General features: G+C 40.4%; 1 protein-coding gene across 2 annotated transcripts in view; it reads right to left on the bottom strand.

Annotated features, from left to right (window-relative positions):
• Nucleotides 1–6,219: 6,219 nt before the first annotated feature.
• Nucleotides 6,220–20,439, bottom strand: part of MATR3 (matrin 3) — a 35,592-nt gene continuing 21,372 nt past the window's right edge. For both annotated transcript variants that reach the window (XM_066611251.1, XM_066611260.1), the window contains 12 exons: nucleotides 18,125–18,166; nucleotides 17,170–17,273; nucleotides 16,850–16,902; nucleotides 16,032–16,157; nucleotides 14,830–14,955; nucleotides 14,439–14,609; nucleotides 12,997–13,128; nucleotides 10,100–10,143; nucleotides 9,642–10,020; nucleotides 8,491–8,851; nucleotides 8,024–8,145; nucleotides 6,220–7,251 (listed from right to left, as the gene is read on the bottom strand). In XM_066611251.1, coding sequence (XP_066467348.1) covers nucleotides 7,201–7,251; nucleotides 8,024–8,145; nucleotides 8,491–8,851; nucleotides 9,642–10,020; nucleotides 10,100–10,143; nucleotides 12,997–13,128; nucleotides 14,439–14,609; nucleotides 14,830–14,955; nucleotides 16,032–16,157; nucleotides 16,850–16,902; nucleotides 17,170–17,273; nucleotides 18,125–18,166 — 1,711 coding nt within the window. In that variant the 3' untranslated portion in view covers nucleotides 6,220–7,200. The remainder of the gene's footprint in view (nucleotides 7,252–8,023; nucleotides 8,146–8,490; nucleotides 8,852–9,641; nucleotides 10,021–10,099; nucleotides 10,144–12,996; nucleotides 13,129–14,438; nucleotides 14,610–14,829; nucleotides 14,956–16,031; nucleotides 16,158–16,849; nucleotides 16,903–17,169; nucleotides 17,274–18,124; nucleotides 18,167–20,439) is intronic.

Raw genomic sequence — 20,439 nt, 5'->3', positions numbered from 1 at the left:
TGGCACACCTTTATCTCATCTCTTTCTCCCACATTTTAAAATTGAGTGCACACTCTTACTATACCAATTGCCTGTTGGTCTGGAAGGAAAGAGGCCACACACCACTAGACTAGTACATGCTATTTGCCACCTCTGAGCATTAAGAGAAGCAACCATGGCTACTTGCTTGCCCCCATCCCTTCTGCTACTGGGCTACTGAAGGTGGGTCTTGTTTTGCACGCTGGGAAGTGAGGTTCATCCCAGCTTTTGACAAACTGAAGTCTACTGCTGTAGGTCATAACAATTTTTCTTAAATCTCTAAGGTCTTACAAGTCACACCACTACATTGTTGCAATTGACTAACACAGTTTTTCTCAAAGTGGGTCGGGACCCACTAGACGGGTCGCGAGCCAATTTCAGGTGGGTTCCCATTCATTTCAATATTATTTTTAATATTTTAGACTTGATGCTACCATGGTATGCGACTGCAGTGGGGGAAATGTTAGAGACCTACACTTTTAACAAGCTATATTCTTCTAACAATTGAGAGTAAATGGGACTTACTTGTGGGTTTTCTCTGTAAACCGCTGGTGTGTAAGATAGCAGCGTTGGATTGTTAAAAATTTTCCTGCTTGATGATGTCACTTCCAGTCATGACATCACTTCCGGTGGGCCCTGACAGATTTTCATTCTAAAAAAGTGGGTCCCAGTGCTAAATGTGTAAGAACCACTGGACTAACATAACTCTCCTGGCATTTCCTTCTAGGGTAGGTAGCCCATAAGTGATTACTGATCTTTTCAAGTCCTCCTTTGTGTGACTGGTATCCTGAAAGGCTGCCTGAGTTCTTGTCTCTGTGGCTTGTAGCTATTTGTTATGAACCCCTCCCCCTCACGTCTCGTAGTACTAGACACATGTCTGAGAAAAATACATTAAACCAGTGGTTCTCACACTTTTAGCACCAGGACCCACTTTTTAGAATGAGAATCTGTCAGGACCCACCCAAACTGATGTCATGACCAGAAGTGACATCATCAAGCAGGAAATGTTTAACAATCCTAAACTGTAATCCTACCCACACTTACCCAGGAGTAGGTCCCATTGACTATCATTGTTAAAAGCATATACACAGTAGCCTGTTAAAAGTACAGGTGTGTAATATTTCCCCAAATGCTGTCACGTACAATGGCAGCATCAATATATTGAAAATAAAATATTGCAATGAATGGGTCCCAACCCACAGTTTGAGAAACAATGCATTAAACAAAAAGAAACAGTTCAAATGGAAAGGAGCTTGCATGTCCAGTACTGAATAACCTATTGTAAGAGGATCAGGGATCAGCATCTCTCTCACAAGCAGTTCTGAACAGGTTTCAATAGATATCCTGGGCTAGTGGTTTTTTATACAAACCAGGCAACAACATGACATATTTGGCAACAGGGAATCGTAGTTTGGGGATGTGGGCATGTTTGCTCTTGAAAATTATAGCAAGATAAGTTGCCCCCCCCCCCAAGTTGAGCCATATACGAGCAATTACATGGGAAAAAAAGAGACTGGCAAAGATTGACAATAGTGGGCAGTGAGTAAAAATCACATGGACATGGCAAAGGAGATAAGAATAAAGAGTTGCCTTGCAGTGCAGTGCAAGGCTTGCACCATTCCAGGGCTTATGCATTCCTACTTCCTATTCAATGGCTAGCAGCCACTCTGAGGTAGCAGTTTTTCCCAACCCTGCCATCTAGGGGTCCTGCTTAATCAAAATTGTTAAGGGCTTAATCCAAGAGCCTAGGTCCTCCATAGCCTACAACAGGGTCTCCAAACAACAGCCTGAAGGCTACATCCAGCCTGCAGCAACTTTCCCCCCCCCCAAAGCATTTGCTAGTGTTTAATATTTTTACTCATTATATACCATTTCTCAGTTTAAGCACAGCATTATTTCTTTGAAATTGTTTCTTTTGTTTTGAATCATGTCATTCCGATACAAGTAAAGATCCAAGTAAAACTTATTCATTTAAATTTAATTCATAAAACTTCTTTTGTCAGCTCATTAAAATGTATAAATATGATGTGGCTCTCATACTGAAAATTTTAGAGACCCCTGGACAGGATTCAGCACATCCCAGCCTGAGTGTGCAGCAGCATTTTTCAACACTGGAAAGGCTTCCAATATAGCTGCAGGAAGCAAAGCTTACAGGGGATGTGGAATTTACATTCACCCTCATTGGTCATGAGTGTTTTCCTCACCACACCCAGGCTCCTGCTTCCCACTCCCATTGATTTATCTGTAGAGGAAGAATGTTTAACACTTTGTCTTATATTGTTATTAATTCTATCTTATTATGCCACACAGCTTTTTCCTTTATGCCAGTGGTTCTCATATTTTTAGCACTGGGACCCACTTTTTAAAATGAGAATCTGTCAGGACCCACGAGAAGTGATGTCATGACCAGAAGTGACATCATCAAGCAGGAAAATTTGTAGCAATCCTAGGCTGCAATCCTACCCACACTTATCCAGGAGTAAGTCCCATTTACTATCATTGTTAAAAGCATATACATAGTAGCCTGTTAAAAGTACAGAGCTTGTGACATTTCCCCAGATGCAATCACATACCATAGTAGCATCAAGTCTCATCTATTAAAAATATTGAAATGAATGGGGACCCACCTGAAATTGGCTTGTGACCCACTTAGTGGGTTCCGACCCAGTTTGAGAAACACTGCCTTATGCTATTAGGCATTTAGGGTGAACTTTGAATGAACTAGAATTTTTTCCATTTAAATTACTCTAATAATTGCACTTGTCCTAAGTTTCACCATAAGGGTTGTTTTCAGAAAAGGATTAGGAACAGATAGAGGGAAGAGTGTAATTATACAGTTGCTATGCATATCTGAGCCTGAACTGCAGTTCTAGTATTTATTATCTCTTTTATTTTGTTAGCATGGCCTTGTTGGCAACACCTAGGATGCAGAAAGAACTTTCTTTGATGGAAAGTGTGGTGGTCATGATATTGTAAGATCAGGTTTCCAATTCTGCCTGGAGCTGGAAGACCACCCAGCCAGCCATATAATATACTGTACCAAAACACTGCCATAAGATAAGCTATAGGTAGAGGTGGAACAAAATGATAATGAAATAAAAACACGTAACACTACTTTCTGCACTTCCAGCTTTGGAAATCACCGAAAGCTGTGAAAAAATAAAACAATTTTCTCCCACCTCTAGCTATTGGGAAGCAAGCAGACAAGTACTAGAAAACTTGGCTGGGGAAGGAAGGCAGGGCAGGCTTCTTTCTATGCATTTTTTGGTCCTCTCTCAAGCTCCTTCCCCTCCATCATAGATACAAGTTATCTTTGTGCTGCCAATCCTGCTAGGAACTGGGAGAAACCTTCAAATTGGGGTAAGATGAAGACATGGGTAAATTGTATCTGAGCAAGCAGGCATCAAAAGCCTCCCTTCCCAGTTGTGTGGAAGAGTCCAGCATCCCTGGAGCCTTCCAAAAAAACCTTATAGTAGCGTGTAGGCTGCATTACAGGATGACTAAGGCAAAGCTCTGACCAGGTTAAACGGGCATCATGCTGATCAGTTTTTACCATTTAATCCTTCAACAGAAAAACAGTAAGGGGAAAGAACAAGCAGACTAACAAAATGACACAGGCTCTGAAGTGCCCAGGTGCAGATCTTAGACAAAGTATAGTATGAGAATCAAAACAATTTTCTTGCATGCTAAACTCATTGATCCCTAACTGTAACTCTTCCAGGCATTGGTTTTCTAGCACTACGGATCTTAGCACCTCTGGAAGACAGGCGGGTATGATCTTACCCAAATAGAGAAGCTCCCCTACTTAACATAGTTTCAAGTTACAAATGTGCAAGATATAAACACAGTTGGTTGGGGCTTTGGTCTCTGGAGTATCACATGGTCCTAAAGCCCTAGGCTGCTAGCTCCAACACCCTGCTGAACCAGCTGCATGGCTTTTAAACCAAGCAGCTCATTAGTAGGTTTCCCTCGCACTCTCTCTCTCTCCTTTTTGCCCCCAGAAATCTCAGTGTTTAGCATTCCCATTACTAGAGCAACATGGCTCACTATTTTAAGTATTGTCAAGAAGCTCCTTAACTTTGTGTTGCTGGCATTATTGCTGGTCCAGGTGATGCTGGACTTAAATAAATAAATAAATAAATAATACAGGTATTTATATACTGCCTTTCTTGGTCATCAGATTTCTCCTCAGACTTTAATTCAAGGCGGTTTACATAGGCAGGCTGTTTAAATCCCCGTAGGGATTTTTACAATTAAAGAAAGGCTCTATCTATCAAGAACCACACAACATTTCAGATGGAACTTTTGCTGTCTGTATCACTTTCTGGCCTCCTCCCACACAAGCTGACAAGCAGCTCCTTCCAAAGAGCAAGTGGAATAACTCAGCTCAGCTTATCAGCTGCTTCAAGGTCTCGCCATTCACGGTGCCGGTGTCCTCGAACTGGCGACTTTCAGATGTTATCTTCAGGCAAATGGAGGCTCAACCCTCTAGACCAGACCTCCTGCCCAAACTTACAAACAAAACAACTTATAAGAACATAAGAACATAAGAACATAAGAACAGCCCCACTGGATCAGGCCATAGGCCCATCTAGTCCAGCTTCCTGTATCTCACAGCGGCCCACCAAATGCCCCAGGGAGCACACCAGATAACAAGAGACGTCATCCTGGTGCTCTCCCCTACATCTGGCATTCTGACTTAACCCATTTCTAAAGACAGACCCTAGGAACCTAAAGTGTTAAGTGGGGAATCTTCTGGACTCTCCCTCTGAGAAAGCCATACCAAGAATTACTGGGAGCATTCTTGGGTTTGAACATAAGTAACCTCAGGTACCCAATCAGAACCCAGGCAACAAACATGGCCAATCCACAAAATCATCAGTCTAACCATGCACTTCCTCTTTAATAGCAATGATCTCAGAATATCTCAGCAAAACCTCTTTCCTGTTTATTACCTCCTTCAGGAATTATTTTATGGGGAAGAGTTGACTTTTCAGCCTCTCCTCAAAACATTCCTAGAGGGCAGAGAATTCTCCATACCAGGATTTGATATAGCATGAAAGGCTGAGAGAGAAGAGGAATTCCTTGCAATTATATCCCATTTTTTCTTCAAGGAGCTTAAGGCGGCGCACATTGTTCTTCCAATGTGAGGGAGGTTGGGCTGAAAGGTAGTGACTTGATCCAGGGTCACCCAGAGAGTTTCATGACTGAATGGAAAACTGGCACATGTGTGCATGTGTATTCTCACATTTTCTCAGCATGTAGGCCTAGTATCAAGGGTCATTGAAGCCAGGCACTTGTTTGGGAGCCCAGGTTCACAGACAACTCCAAGTCCCTTCCCAGTGATCACTTTTCTGAGGCAACAGCATGCGTACTGTTGCTGCTTTCTCCTCTCTTGCAAATAAGATTCCTCCAGAGACCACATGATGATGATGGGGTGTCTGGAGAAAACCCATTTATAGATAAGGGAGGGCAGAAGGAGATGACAGAGTGACTTATTCAGGAGAGTAGCAGTTGCATTTTTGATGTAAACTGAATAACTCAATGCCATTGCATCTCTGCTGGTGGCACCTAAATTTCAAGGGTTCCCATCACTCTGTCAGCAGAAATGCTAAAGTGCTGGTTACATTGTGTCCTGACAAGCTTACTAGGCAGTGGCAGCAGTAGAGGCTTCTGTTACAGTTGGTGACACCACCTGTGACTGGAGTGGCAACCACCATTTTATGTTTTCCAGATACTTTATCTCCTTGTGCAACTACAAGGAGTGGGCAGGTTATCTGGGAAGTTTAAATGGTACTGCCACTGCTGCCATGGTGCTGAATGACAGGAGTGTCTGCTGCTCAGTAATATATGGCCCAATGGAGAATCTGGTACTCATCAGCACAGAACCCAGCAGAGGGTTTTGTCCTACTGGCTGTTCCAGCATGCGCATGGAGCTCTTGGGCTCTCATCCTCTTTGCAATCAGCTGCCATAGCATATATTGTTCTGACAAAGTTAACATGTGCTGTAAATAATGGAAATGCATGGAGGTGTTTATGTTGTGAGGCTTATGTTACTCCATTGAAGGAGTTGCATAGTAGTGGACAGAATGACTTTTAGCAGAAAAGTTGGTTATCTCAAGTGGCCACTGATGTGGTTGTCAACATACAAAGATGGTTCATCATTCTGAACCACAAACACTCAAGAGAGACTAAAAAAACTCTCTTCACTGGTCTGGGTTTATTGGTTTGTCACTAGAACAACCTGAATTCACACATATGTAAGCTATTAAATCATTAATAAAACTACATGAAAATCAGATTATACACGCAAGCTCTCATTCACATCGTCCACATGAAGGTACATCAAGAACACAGTCTTAGAATGAAAAGAATCTGGAGATGTACTCCCTAATTCTAAACATTTTTTAAAGCAAGTCCCACCAATTTCAGTGGCACCCTTGTAACAGTTTTAGGATCAGAGCTGAAGTATGAAAAAGTTACACAAACATAAAAAGGAAACTATTTACAGTTTATAGTTCAAATGCTTCTTTTACTTATACTGGAGATGTGTGAAACATACTAAATTCGAGTAGCAAGCAAGAGCTCAGAAAAATAATACTGGTCAGAAGAGCTGAATTTCTGCTATAGTAGGAGGGCAGAAAAGAGAACACAAGGGAAAAAAATTTTTTTTTAAAGCTGGCTATCTGTTTTCCTATTCTAAATAACACAGACACTTAAAAAGTCATACATTTTAATATAAAGGCTTCTCCAAAGTGAAATAAAATCATGAAAACCTCTTGAAAATAAAATGTCAACTGGACTGAGACTGGAATATGGAATGTTCCAGAGGAAAAAAAACAATAACTGTTTAAATGAACAGAATCAACATTTAGGGATGTTCTTTGAAGCCTGAAAAAAATTACATGAAATGAATTCTGGCCTTCAAAATGCTATAATAGTTAATAGCCTGAAGCATCCATTGGCACAGAAATTCTGTGTCATCCTCATGTTTCTATGAACAAAGATTGGTTTGGCTTAAAATGCATATCTTACCATAACATTAAACACACTAACAGAATTATACTTCTACTGTAGTCTACTAAAAACTAAGCAGGATAGCTTTCCCCAATTTTACTGTATCAAGATTGACATTAAAAATAAAACTTTTCCTTAAAGCCTCAAGCTTATTGTTCTTTGCACTTAAGCCTCTTTTTTCTGTCTCTGATCTCCAGCCATTTTGTCCATGTGTTTCTGCAAGAAAAAAAGCAACAAGAAAAGTTTGAATTAAAGTTATGTCAAGCAAGGTCTTGGTATATCACTTACTATACAGAGGATTATGCTTAAACTTAGCCATTTCAAAGGGGGGGGGGAAACGATATGTGAGGGTGGGGAAGAGGTGTCACTACCCCAACAGGATTTCCCATGTAAATCAGGAAGCAGACTGGTTATTTGAACAAAAGTTTGACCTCAAGAAGACTTTTGTACAGCAACTAAGTGTAGAATAGAATTTCACCTGTTTCTTGTATGAATTAGGCAGACTCATACCTACAAAATGCAGTAATGCCCATTCCCTTTCTCTCTGCCAGAGACATCCTTCTTTGTTAGAAAATCCAGTCTTATCTTTGTGAAGGCTGGCTGCTAGCTTCCTGACCTTTAAAAACATGGATTTGATCCATCTATCTACTGTGGTTAATCATCAATGGTGGAAATTTTGAAAGGACCACAGAAACCTTTCATGGTCACTTTTAGCATGTAAAAGAAATCTAGGATAGCTTTTCTACTCCACCTGCAAACTGTCAATTTTATCAGGGTTAAAAATACAGTTTTATTCACATAAAATAAACACTGTACATTGTATCTGGCTACGTTTTAGATACATTATGGATCAATGTGTTGGTGACAGTGTCCTAAAAGGGCAACATTACAGCACCATTAACTTGCATATTTACAAGAGATATACTTCTGGAATTGTAGATTAACTACATGAGTCACACTTGTGCTACAGCCAAAATTTTTGTCTCACCTTCAACTTCTGATAATGTGCAAGGCTGCTGCAATGGACCTTTTTTGCAGCATCTTCATTGGTGTAGAACAAGGAACACAATTTGCAGTAAAATCCAGTTCTGGGCACCACGTGGTTCACACCTACAGAGACATACAGCATTGCTTGAAAACCTGCTCAAGAATATCTGAAGTACCAGTGCAAAGTCTCCAAGCTCCTTTTGCGCTTAACAGGCTTATATTCTCATTTCTTGATCTAAATCTGTAATTTTGCATTGGCCACACATATCCTTGCTTTAAAGATTCTTTAAAATATTTTTAATTAGGGATAAGGAAATAATTCCACTTGAGATATTTAATAGGTCCGAGAATTCAATTTCATCATATTTGTGCCCATTATAAGACTCAAGCATGCAATGGAAAAGTCAAGACAAACAGTTGAAGTTTTTGTACTATGCCGATAACAACAGAGGAAGAAAGTATTCTTACCAACAGGAACATTTGGCTGATAAGGTCCAATTCTATGTTCATCCGGAACAGCACGTTTCTCACGGACAGTTTTAGTTTCTGGCACATCTGTGTTTTCATTTCTCTCCCTCTCTTGGGTCACTGTGCTGTCACTCACTTCAGGTACTTCCAACTTTGCACTGTCTGGTTTGGCACCATTTTCTAATGTTTCATTTTCCTGTCTTGTTTCCTCAGTCTGGTTTTCAGTAACAATCTCACTTTTTACAACAGGTTTAACCATTCCAGATTTACGCTGTTTTGGATTATCTGAATCTTCTTCATCACCAACTTCATCTAGAGTGACAAAACCTTCCATGCTTCCTGGAAATCCACCTACATAACGCTGTCAAGATAGTTCGAATCTGTTACATTCAATGCGGCTATTTTCACTTAGTATAAACTTCACAAAAAATAAGTGAAAAGGCATCCAACATGAAGACACTCCATGTTGGGCAACAGCCCTATATTTATGACTTCTTCCATACTGCTGCATTTTCCCATTCCAAAATTATGGTTTCAAGTCATGAGTTGGGATAAGTGTTAATTACATTAGAGGTGTATCTGACTAGTTAGCAATCTGCTGATTGCTTTGATGACAGGCAAGTATTCTATGAAGTCATTGTCAACTATGCCTGCATCTTAATGGTGTACGCACCCCCACATTCCTTCTGCACTGGGGGACAAGAAGTTCTTATTCTTGCTGTTGGATACACTTTAATATAGAATGTAAGCACCTTTGTGATACTTTAAAAACTAAATAAAAAGATGAACACTGCAATAAAATAGGTTTTGACTTACATGAGACATAACAGCTATGGCAAAGCTGGAACTTGAAGAGAAGTACCAACATTTCTCAGCAGGAAGAGTCATAGTCATATCACCTGCTTTCTGTTACTGCTATTTTACACACTAGGCTACTGCATATAGGCAGATGTTTCCTCCTCTGACACTGCTCTTGATGAGATCCTGCATGCACACACGCACACACACTTTCCCTATAGGATTTTCCTTGTTTGAAAACCCCGAACAGAATTCCACCCCCATCAGCAGTCCTTTCTTTAGTGGGAAATATCAAATAGCAGGAGGTTGGAAACTTTGAATATGTACTGTAATCCTTTTTTTCTCCTGCTTACCTTTTTGAGTTTTTTCTGTGTTGATGTGCTTGCAGCGTTCGCTTCAGTTTTTACAGTAGTTTCATTGTCGACTGTCTCCTTTTGTTCAGTAGTCACATCGCCCAAGTTGGCCACATCTGTATCATCTGCTGCTGAGCTGCCACTTTCCAGTAGTGCTGCTGCTTCCTCCTCATCTACCAACAGCTCATCTTCAGATTCAAGGAGTATGTTTGAGTCCTCTTGATCTGCCTGTTCACTGCCTTTTGTATCCCCCCTCTCTGTCTCCTCTCTCTTCTCATCTTTATCATCAGTACTGCTGCTTTCCATTTTTTCATTATCTTCCATCTTACATTTCTTCTCCCTTCCAGAGTCTTTGCTATCTGGAGAAATACCTCTTTTTCTGTTAAAAAAAGGGGGACAGTCATGCTTATTCAGTTCATTAAAAATACAACACAAAGCGTTATCTGTAAGATTATTACCGAGGTTTATCTTTCTTCAGCAAATCTACTCCTTTGTTTGGAATCTGAAAAAAAGAACCAAACATTGGTAAGTCATATACTTTATCTCTTTTTCTATTTTGGGCATGTGCCATGGATATTTAGATGCCTTAGGCTGGAAACAAAGCATAACTCATGTAGTCAGTGCTAGTGAACTGCTTTTGGAGAAGGCATTCTAGCAATTCTAACCCAAGAATTCTCTTTTCTACTTAGTGTTCCTAAGAATGGGAATTCTCCCCATGCCTGTTACAAGGATAGCACCCAGGTATCCAGGATATGCCATTGCCTTTTTCTGCTCAAGACTACATTGATAGGAAAAAAATGATACCTAGTTTTATGTATGAGTAGAATTTGTTTAAAGGTGTGTTCACTTTAACAGCTAAATTTCAAAATTTATTCACCAGGTTCAAACACAAATATGTACAATTAGAGAGAGGGATGGACTAGTGTGATGACAAAAAGACACACCACTCATAAGTATGAGCTAATTTTCCATTCATAGGCAGATCGTCTGGGCTACAGTGCTAAGAATGGGAAATATAAAATAGCAAGCACCACAGGAGTGTTAGGAAAAGTCCACTTTGATTACATTCACAGGAAGAGACAGAAAAACAAAAATGGAAAATGTAATGGAAAGAAGTAATCTCAGCTCAGGCTCTAACTTAAACCTATCTTAGGTCCCCCATGATCTAATCAAGACTCCAAAGTTTGTTAAGAACATAAGAACAGCCCCACTGGATCAGGCCATAGGCCCATCTAGTCCAGCTTCCTGTATTTCACAGCGGCCCACCAAATGCCCCAGGGAGCACACCAGATAACAAGAGACCTCATCCTGGTGCCCTCCCTTGCATCTGGCATTCTGACATAACCCATTTCTAAAATCAGGAGGTTGTGCATACACATCATGGCTTGTACCCCGTAATGGATTTTTCCTCCAGAAACTTGTCCAATCCTCTTTTAAAGGCGTCCAGGCCAGTCGCCACCACCACATCCTGTGGCAAAGAGTTCCACAGACCAACCACCATATTGTTCACCATATTAAGGGTCCCTTCCTATATATGGCAAGCATGACAAACGTCAGCCTTCCTCCTAAGCCTGGAAGTGGGAACAGGGGATTGTCCTGATCTCCAGTTGTACTTCCAAGGTACCCTTTCCCTTGCTGTTGGGGTAAGAGTGAGATTGTGCTAATCACGTTTTAGCTACTACCAAGGTCAGGAAGGTCAAAGGAAAATTTTGGGTGGGAATTTCAATCCTTATGAGTGCCACAATAAAGCAAACTATGACTCTGGCAGAATAGCATAGTCCTGAAGGATCAAACAACTTCGATCCATGCCCACAAGGAGTATAATCGTAAAGTACTTCACACAATTTTGCTTGAAAAATTCTAAGGAATGCAATTTTACAACTTCTCAATGAACTATTCTAGTAATAACAACCACCACCACCACCACCACAACTCGGTATTTATATACTGCCTTTCTGGTCATTGAATTACTCCTCTGACTTTATTCAAGGCGGTTTACGTAGGCAGGCTGTTTAAATCCCCGTAGGGATTTTTACAATTAAAGAAAGGCTCTATCTTTCAAGAACCACACAACATTTCAGATGGAACTTTTGCGGTCTGTATCACTTTCTGGCCTGGTTCTCTCTTTCAAGAACCAACAACATTTCAGAATGGATCTTCCTGGTTTGGTCTCACTTCTGGTCTCCAGTTCTCCCACACAGGCTGACAAGCAGCTCCATCTCTCACATGGAGGGCAGCCAAGATTCTTCTTGCTCACACCAAGAGCGGGTGGAATCACTCAGCTGGGCTTGACAGCTGCTTTAAGGTCTCGCCATTCTCAGCCATTCAGGGAGCTGCAGGTGTCCTCGAACTGGCGACCTTCTGATGTTATATTTGGGCTAACGGAGGCTCTACCCTCTAGACCAGACCTCCTGCCCTGAACTAGTACTGAATTGTTTTCATAGTACTAAATGCTTAAGGCACATAAGCTATGCTTAAGGCATGTGGCTATGTAGGTACGTCTACATAGGTGCTTCTTGTTCTTCTGTCTCTGAGGTAGCTCATTTTTAATTGAGGGGAGGGAGAGGGCTGCAAGAGATTTTTCTTCTCAAAGGGGACTGGCAGTCCATCTGGGTTACAAAACCCATGGCCAGTTCCCCACAGAATAGACAAAGAGCCACTGCTCCTGGGTTTGGAATAATGGTCTGTGGAAATTGGTGATATGGACATACCCCAACGGTCAGACTAACAAAGAATGGAGAAAGAGAAAAGCTGAAGATGGGAAGCACAAGCAGCATGCCAGCTTCTGCTCTTTACTAAGGACCCTGGATCTGATCAATGAGAGAAACACCAGGAGAAAATGAGGGTGCAACCTTCTGCCAAAATAGGGAGGTGTACACTAAGTCTTTCCTAGAAGGTTCCCTCCCTCCTCTGGGACAATATTTTTAGGGAGCCTCAATTCTATGTCTCACATGAGAGCACGATGATACTTAGACATGAAACAGTAATCTCACATCTGAACGTGGCATCAAAACTGAATAATTACTCCAAATGAGTGGAGAACCCTACCCAAAAGGGCAGTACACCAAAGAATTCTGCAATCAAAATATTTGCAGTTACTTACACATGTGGAAAAGGCCAAATCTGCAAGCCTGTAAAATCAGTCTTGCTACCTTGATTCAAAATGTGCACTTATTGCTGGCAAAACCTCTGAAATGATTACTACAAATAATTCAGTATTTTCCAAATTTGCCACAAAACCCTAATTCAATATTGATCCTGTAAGAATTAGCACAATCATACAAACTGAACGCTAGATTTATTGTACTAATAATGAAGTCAGAATAAAAAGTTATGCAAAGCACAAGGTACCAACCCTCAATATTAATTTCTTGTATTTTTCAGACAAATCTACTTTCACGCATCGTCCCTGGAACCAAAGGGCTTTGTTGGAACAGTGCTCCATCATTGCTACAGCAGCTTCTCTGGTTTCCATTTCTATGAAAGCCTACGGCAGAGTTACAAGAAATTCAATTATGCAGTGTTTCAGAAATAGTTATCTTAAGCCCCTCCACTCTATAGCTAGCTTTCAATGAAGGACTGGTACTAAATTTAGTCGCTGGGCAAATCATCATCATTTAGCCTAATCTACGCCTCAGAATGGTATAAAGCTGAAAGATCACATTTCTTGCACCAAACTATAGGTAAAGGGTGCCCAAGTACATTAGATAATAAGAGCAGAAAGTAATGAGCCAGAGGCACATCAAATGGTGTTGTCATATAGCAAAAAAAGGGCTGTAAAAGAACAGTTGTAGAGGAGTGGTCTTCTTCCAGTCCACACCAGATCAATGGTACAATCCTATTGATCATATTTCTGCACACATTTGTATGGGAATACCAATAAAGTGAGATTTTATTGGGGTGAAGGCTGCTGCCAAAAGTACGTTTGGAGATTATGTAATTATCATTTTTTTTTGTACTTACACCTGTCCACAGCAGCCTTCAAGGTGTGAGGAAAGCCCCTGCAGGGCTCCCTGTGCCTCAAAATATTTTTAAAAATGCAACTGCAAACCACTTCCAGGTCGATACTGTGAAATTGGAAGTGGGTTGCAATCACATTTTAAAAAATGTTTTGAGGCACAGAGAGCCCTGCAGAGGGCTCCCCGCAACCCCCTGAGGCTGCTGTGGACAGGCGTAAATAAAAAAAAGTACTTGTGACCCCGGAAGCAGTGTGATCATTCAAATCGTGTCGTCACCGTCCCCTTGCCACTGCCAAGATTCATTTTGGTTCTCAAACTTCTTGCGAGTTTGAGAACCGCTGCCCTACAAGATATGCAGGCTTTAGATCAGGGGTCTCCAAACCCCGGCCTGGGGGCCAGATGCGGCCCATGGCAAGCCTCTATCTGGCCCATAGGCAGCCTCTTGTCCCCTGAAAGCCTCTAGCCCACTCAACTGAACATGACCAGAGCTGTGCTCTGGTTGTGTCTGGAGGGTGTTCTGAGGGCCAGAGAAGTTGAATGAATGAACCCATCCATACATTTATTTACTCATCTAAGTACCATCTCTAATTTATTTATTTAAATTTTATATTTAAATTTTTTTCTGGCCCTCAACAGCCTGCTAGATATTTGATGTGGCCCTCTGGCCAAAAAATTTGGAGATTCAGTTCTAGATGGATGTAATCTTCCCTCACCAACAAAGTCTTTATTTTGAAGTTATGCACAAGCAAAAAAGCAGGAAGCTCACTTACGACTACCTCCAAAATATCTAGTTACAGTGTTTTATTAAACAATATAAAAGGTTCATCATATGAATTACCTGACTCTTCATCCTCATCAGTATGTAGTTCTTTATTTTTCCATATGGATCAGCTAGTTTCAGTACAGCATTATCTGAATATCCTGAATGAGGCAAATTGCTGAGATGGATCACACGACCAAGCTCTTGTTTGGGAGGTTCAAACTTTTGGTCTGGCTTCCCTTCTGGTTTCTTAAAAGGAAAATTTTAGAGGACATTGTGTTACTTGTCTTACAGCACAATCCTACACAAGTCTACGCAGAAGTAAGCCTCACTGAGTTCAATGTGGCTTCCTCAGGTAAGTGTGGCTAGGACTGCAACCTTAGTTTAATGTCAGGAACAAAAGCACACCATGAAGAAGTTGAACGTTAAAATGTAAAGTGATTGGTTCATAATTGAGAACCAATTTTACCTTTATTCTTTTATATTTCTGTGATAGGTGTACTCTCACAGGTGTGCCAAACACCAAGGCTGGAGTTGTTGAATAATATTCGACAGCAGCTTGCGCATCTTCAGTGGTAGCCATTTCAATAAATGCCTGAAATTTTACAAAGAAATCACATCTGTGTTTCATTTCCAGGAAGGATTATGTCTACAAGTGAAACATGGGTTGTAATGAAATATGAGGAAGAGACTGGCCTTAGAGTGTATTTAACACATTTATATCCCATATTTTTGTTTGGACAACTAAAGAATCAAGGCAGATAACAATAAATGTTTACAAGCAACAAATCCATCAGTAAGAAACTTCACTGCATCAACAAGGGAGCCTCATCGAGTATTACACTTTTGCAGGGATGTGCCAGAGTCACTGTGTCAAGCCACAAGTTGAGTCAAGAGTCTCCAACCCCCTGATCTGAGTCAACTTGCGAGCCTAACAGGCAGCAGTTGAGACTCACCCCGAGCTGCTGTAGAGTCATTTTTGACTCTAGTTCATGTTGCTATGAGAAACGAGTCATGGCATGAGTCAGGTGTGGTAAACAAAAGCAAGCAAGTACAGACACACAAAACAGAGTTGCAAGCACATACAAAAGTGAATAAGAACTCTAGTCTATTCAAATCATGATTCTTTTTCCAATCACTAGCCCCGAGACTTAAGTCTGAGTCAGTGACATCCATGACTCAAGTTAACATGAGTTGTGAAAGACGTGTTTTTGTGAGTTGGGTCTTTATGAGCCAAGTTACCATCCCTGTTCTTTTGTAGCTAGATACCAAATTCCACAGCATTTAATATCTACCCAACAAAAAATTTGGATTTGCAACATGATCAGAATCTGTTTCAAACATTAGATACGTCTTCCAAATACAAAATTTTTTTAACCAGAAGCAAGCAATGCCAAAAAGTGTACATCAGAAGTGTTGACTTCCCATACGCAAGTTTCTCTCTGCAGCAATGCAGATTAAGAAGTTGACTTTTATCATGGAGCCTAGAATTCTCTGGATCTCAACTGTAAGACAGGTTGAGAACTAATTGCTGCTCCCTCCAGGGTTAAGTTCTGTGCTCTTGAATAGGCACTGTACATTTGTGCAAGTTATGCATCATTTAAATCAATATTTGTATTAACATTCAATTAATGTAGAAGAGCAGTGTATGAGAAAGGATTCAATACTTACTTCATTAATTTTATTCAAGATGAGGTGATTTGTGATCATTCCAAACGGTTCAACAAGTTGTAGCAGCTGATATCTCAAGTTTTTTCCTCTTTGAAAATCCATAATGTGAACAACTCTGCTGGTTTCCTGTTAATGCAGGCAACAGTGATCAACATTAAGCAAAAGATTAAAAACGTTAATCTGTTCATTTTGACTTAGGATCATTTAGACAATTTTGTGAGGAGCTAGTCAGCGTTTTCAAGCTGAATGCCAAAGTTTTACACACGATTACAGTTGCCTTTCATTCTGGATTAATTTGAGGGGTGCAAAATCATATGTAAGAATGAATCCAAATAGACTGAAAGCCAATATACCCTCAGAGGCTTGTGGATATTTCTTGTCACCCTTGATGATACCATCATTTAGATCCTAAAGAGAATAAAGCAGAACGCTAAAGCCAGCTAACTTTAGTCAGCTACTCACTTGCCTGGATTGTATCACACCAGACTCGCATGACTGCAAAGGGATTAGCATGATTGAATGCTCCTCAATACAAAGAAAAATTGCACCAAAAATGAACATATGGGGAAGAAGGCTAATGTCCTTTGGTGGCATGCTAGTTTTAGTTTATTAACATAAAATAAACATTTTTGTATGGAGGAGCATTCAATCATGTGAGCTCTCCACCTGCAGTTAGAAGTTGTATAACCCAGGTCATCCGCCTCAGTGAGAAGGTGGTCCACATCTCATTATTGTAACAGTAACAATTGCACTGATCATCTAAAACCAAGCAGGGACTCAAAGTAGACTTATAGATCAGGTCCTACATAAATACTTACCACTCTGCCCTTCTGCATGTGTCTTGGTGCTTGCATACTTCCATTTCCAGCCCCTTGATATAACAAAGAGAGAAATATATAAGCAACTCACTGACATATAGGGCTACTTCTAATCATATGGTCAGAACATTTTTTTTAAACAACTTATTGAAAGCACTTGGAGAAATCAAGAATGAATTTCTCAAGACCTCTGCCTTCTGTCCTCTATCTTCCAGGTCTTTTAAATTCACACAGCATAATTACATCTTGATCAGCAAAGTATACTACAGCCAGAAATGGAAGTTTAAGAATCCACTCAAAGAAACAGTTATTCGTGTTACCTCTTGACCCAATTGGTGGTCCTCCAAGATGAAATGGAGGTGGAGGTGGTCCCAAAATTCCTGGGGCAGGATTTGTAGATTGTTGCAACATAAATGGATCGCCCCTAGAAGTAACACACCAAATGAGCTCAGACTAACAAATGCTATCTTTCATAAAGCTGTCAGTCAAATTGTGTACTTAAATGTCAGACTTACAGTAGAAAAGAGGTGAAAAGAGTCCTCATCCTATCATAGTTCATGATCATCTGCAGATTTGCCCAGCATGACTGAACAGGACCATCTCACATAGTTGGCTACATTTCTCATAGATCTATGATTTCTAAAGGCATCTGAACATGTCACTCCAAACAGTGATTGTGACAGGTGAATTGGAAGCAGCACAAGTAGAGCTGCCACTCACTGTTTTGATGCACATGGAAGCATTCTAACCCAACAGCAATCTAAAAGAGTTGCAAAATACTTGACTGAATACTAATCAGAGAGGAGCATCAGTAGGAAATGAGGTGCCTAGAAAGAACATGTTCGAGGACAGTTTTTAAAACACTGAAAGGTACATCTCAGTTAACATTCACCCAAATGCTAGAGAGCAGTCCTGTGTCTGTCAGTCGGGCAGTAGAATTGGGCCATCCACTGACAAAAGGAGTAACATTTTTAGTTGTTTTTTAAAGAGAGATCCCCAAGAGATCCTCCTGACCTCAGCTGACCACGTTTCTATATATCAGAGTAGGGGAGAGATAAATCTGTGTCTAACCCTGCACTGTACCACTTGAGGGCTAGATAAGCAGCTTCCTGCTCACTTAGCCCTTACCATCAGCAAGTGCTAGGTGATTGGAGCAGTAAGCTACTAATCTAGTTCCAGAGCAATTGCGCAGTATTTGACGATCTCACTCCCATCCACCAATCTTTATGGGCTGCCAAGCTGCTCTGTTCTGTTTAAGAAGTAAATTTTACTTACATCCCACGTCCAGAATCACTATCGGGGTTCCATTCTGGATATCTTTAAAGAAAGAAAATCAATAAATCATCATTCTCTACAGCTTAAAAATCATGGCTATTCTGTATGTTTTCCAACTCAGAAGAAAAAATCCATAAGGATAGAAGACAAGTCAACTAATATTGCATCTATATGACCAAGTCTCAACAGGAAAGGCTGCCATCTCAATTAGTATTCAATCAGACTTACAACCAAATGAATTACTTTAGGTTACAGACTCTATTGCATACACATACTTGAAAGTAAGTTTCCAGTGTCTTGTTTTTTCTCCACGGTTATAAAATGAAGTTTATTTCAAGAGATATGTGCAACTGAAAATCATGGTGTACAGTCAGTATTCTGAGAACTGTGTCCATAAAAAGAGTTTTGGTGCATTCGGCCACGGACCCATTTTGTCCAGCTTCCTGTATCTCACAGTGGCCCATGATATGCCTCAGGGAGCACACAAAGCATCAAAATACCTGTATCCCGTCATCAATCCCTTGCATCAGATATTCAGTATCCTGTCGCCAATCGTTTGCACCTGGTATTCAGAGAGAGGATACCTCTAAAACCCAGAGGTTGCTTATAGTCATCATGTAATTTGGGATAGTCTTTTTCTCCATAAAACGGACCTATTCCCTTTTAACCCACTTCTACCCAGCCCACAGGTGTACACATTTGATCCCAGTTGCATATATGCAATGTTGGGCAGAAATGGTTTAAAGGCATCTAGGCCACGTGCCTTCACATCATGTCATTACATGCTGCAAGTTCTATAGATTACATGCTGATGTTTCCTTTTGTGTGTTCTCACTCTCCTGCCAGTCAATTTTAGCAGATGTCTCCTGGTTCTGGTGTTGTGTGAGAAGGAAAAGAACTTCTATCTAACCCATGCATAATTCTATGTCTCGATCAACTGAAAATTATGGTAAAGTACATTACTCTAAGAACCGTATACACTTTTCATAATGAATTTAATGTTTCATTTCATGTGCCTCATTTTACTTTAGAGTCTTAAAACTTATTTTTAATTTGGCAACAAAAGCCAGAGAAGGGAGATGAGAGATTTATAAATATGGATGATGCCGAGAGTACCAATGGAAAAATTATTTTCACACTTAAGATGTCAGAACTTCTTGTCAAGAATTACAATTGACTTGTAGCAGTTTTAGCAAAAAAATAAGTTTTGTTTTGAGCACCACTGTGGTTGGATTTGGACCAGGAAGTCAAGTTCCTGATCAGCCATGAAACTTATTCAGTCACTTTGGACCTCAGCCTAACCTTCTCAGGGCTGCTGTGAGGAGAAAAGGAGGTGGAGCCAATATGTACACCGTCCTAAGCACCTTGAAGAAAATACCATATATAAATTATACTTTTCACGTTTACAATTCTTATTTGTCATTAACCTATGAAGTTCATTGCTTAAGGTAATTCTGATGGCTAAACATGGATTGCTTTGAAGTATGAGTGTGTGCATTTTAAGGATACACAGTTGTAATGTCTGGTAAAAAGCCCCCTCAAGATAAAGCTTATGTTCTGTGGCCTCTATAAAAGTTTTATATTCGTAGAATTGATACTTTTTCTGATGCAGAATAAGGAACTCCTGGTACCGTTCCTCCCTGAAATAAAAATAAGGGCACACAAAGGTTCAGAATAGCTAACATTTACTTAAGCACAAATGATTACTTTAGCTTTTGAGAGACATTAGTTAAAAAATTGAGATGAATCCATCATTACATGCCCTAATCTTTTAATTTCAAGAACTGAGATTGTATTAAGGTTGCTGACAACATTCAGAGGGTAAAACAGACCAGATTCCTATAAAATCTATTTCAGGTGAAGAGGATATGGGAAGGTGAAATGAAGGTGACATGAGGGTGATACGGGAGGCCAAGAAAGACTTTGAGGAACGTATGGCCAGCAATATTAAGGGCGATAATAAAAGCTTCATCAAATATATTAGAAACAAGAAACCTGCCAGAGAAGCGGTTGGCCCGCTAGACGGTGAGGGAGGGAAAGGGGGAGAAAAAGGAGACTTGGAGATGGCAGAGAAATTAAATGAATTCTTTACATCAGTCTTCATGGCAGAAGACCTCGGGCAGATACCGCTGCTCGAACGGCCCCTCCTGACCAAGGAATTAAGTCAGACAGAGGTCAAAAGACCAGAGGTTATAAACCTAACTGACAAATCAAAAATCAGTCAGTCAACGGGTCCAGATGGCATCCACCCAAGGATTATTAAGGAACTAAAGAATGAAGTAGCTGATCTCTTGACTAAAATATGCAACTTGTCC

The sequence above is a fragment of the Tiliqua scincoides genome, chromosome 1 (genome assembly GCF_035046505.1).
Source record: "Tiliqua scincoides isolate rTilSci1 chromosome 1, rTilSci1.hap2, whole genome shotgun sequence".
Lineage (NCBI taxonomy): Eukaryota > Metazoa > Chordata > Lepidosauria > Squamata > Scincidae > Tiliqua > Tiliqua scincoides.
The sequence above is the reverse complement of the archived record's forward strand: the minus strand, read 5'-3'. Positions and strand labels throughout refer to the sequence as shown.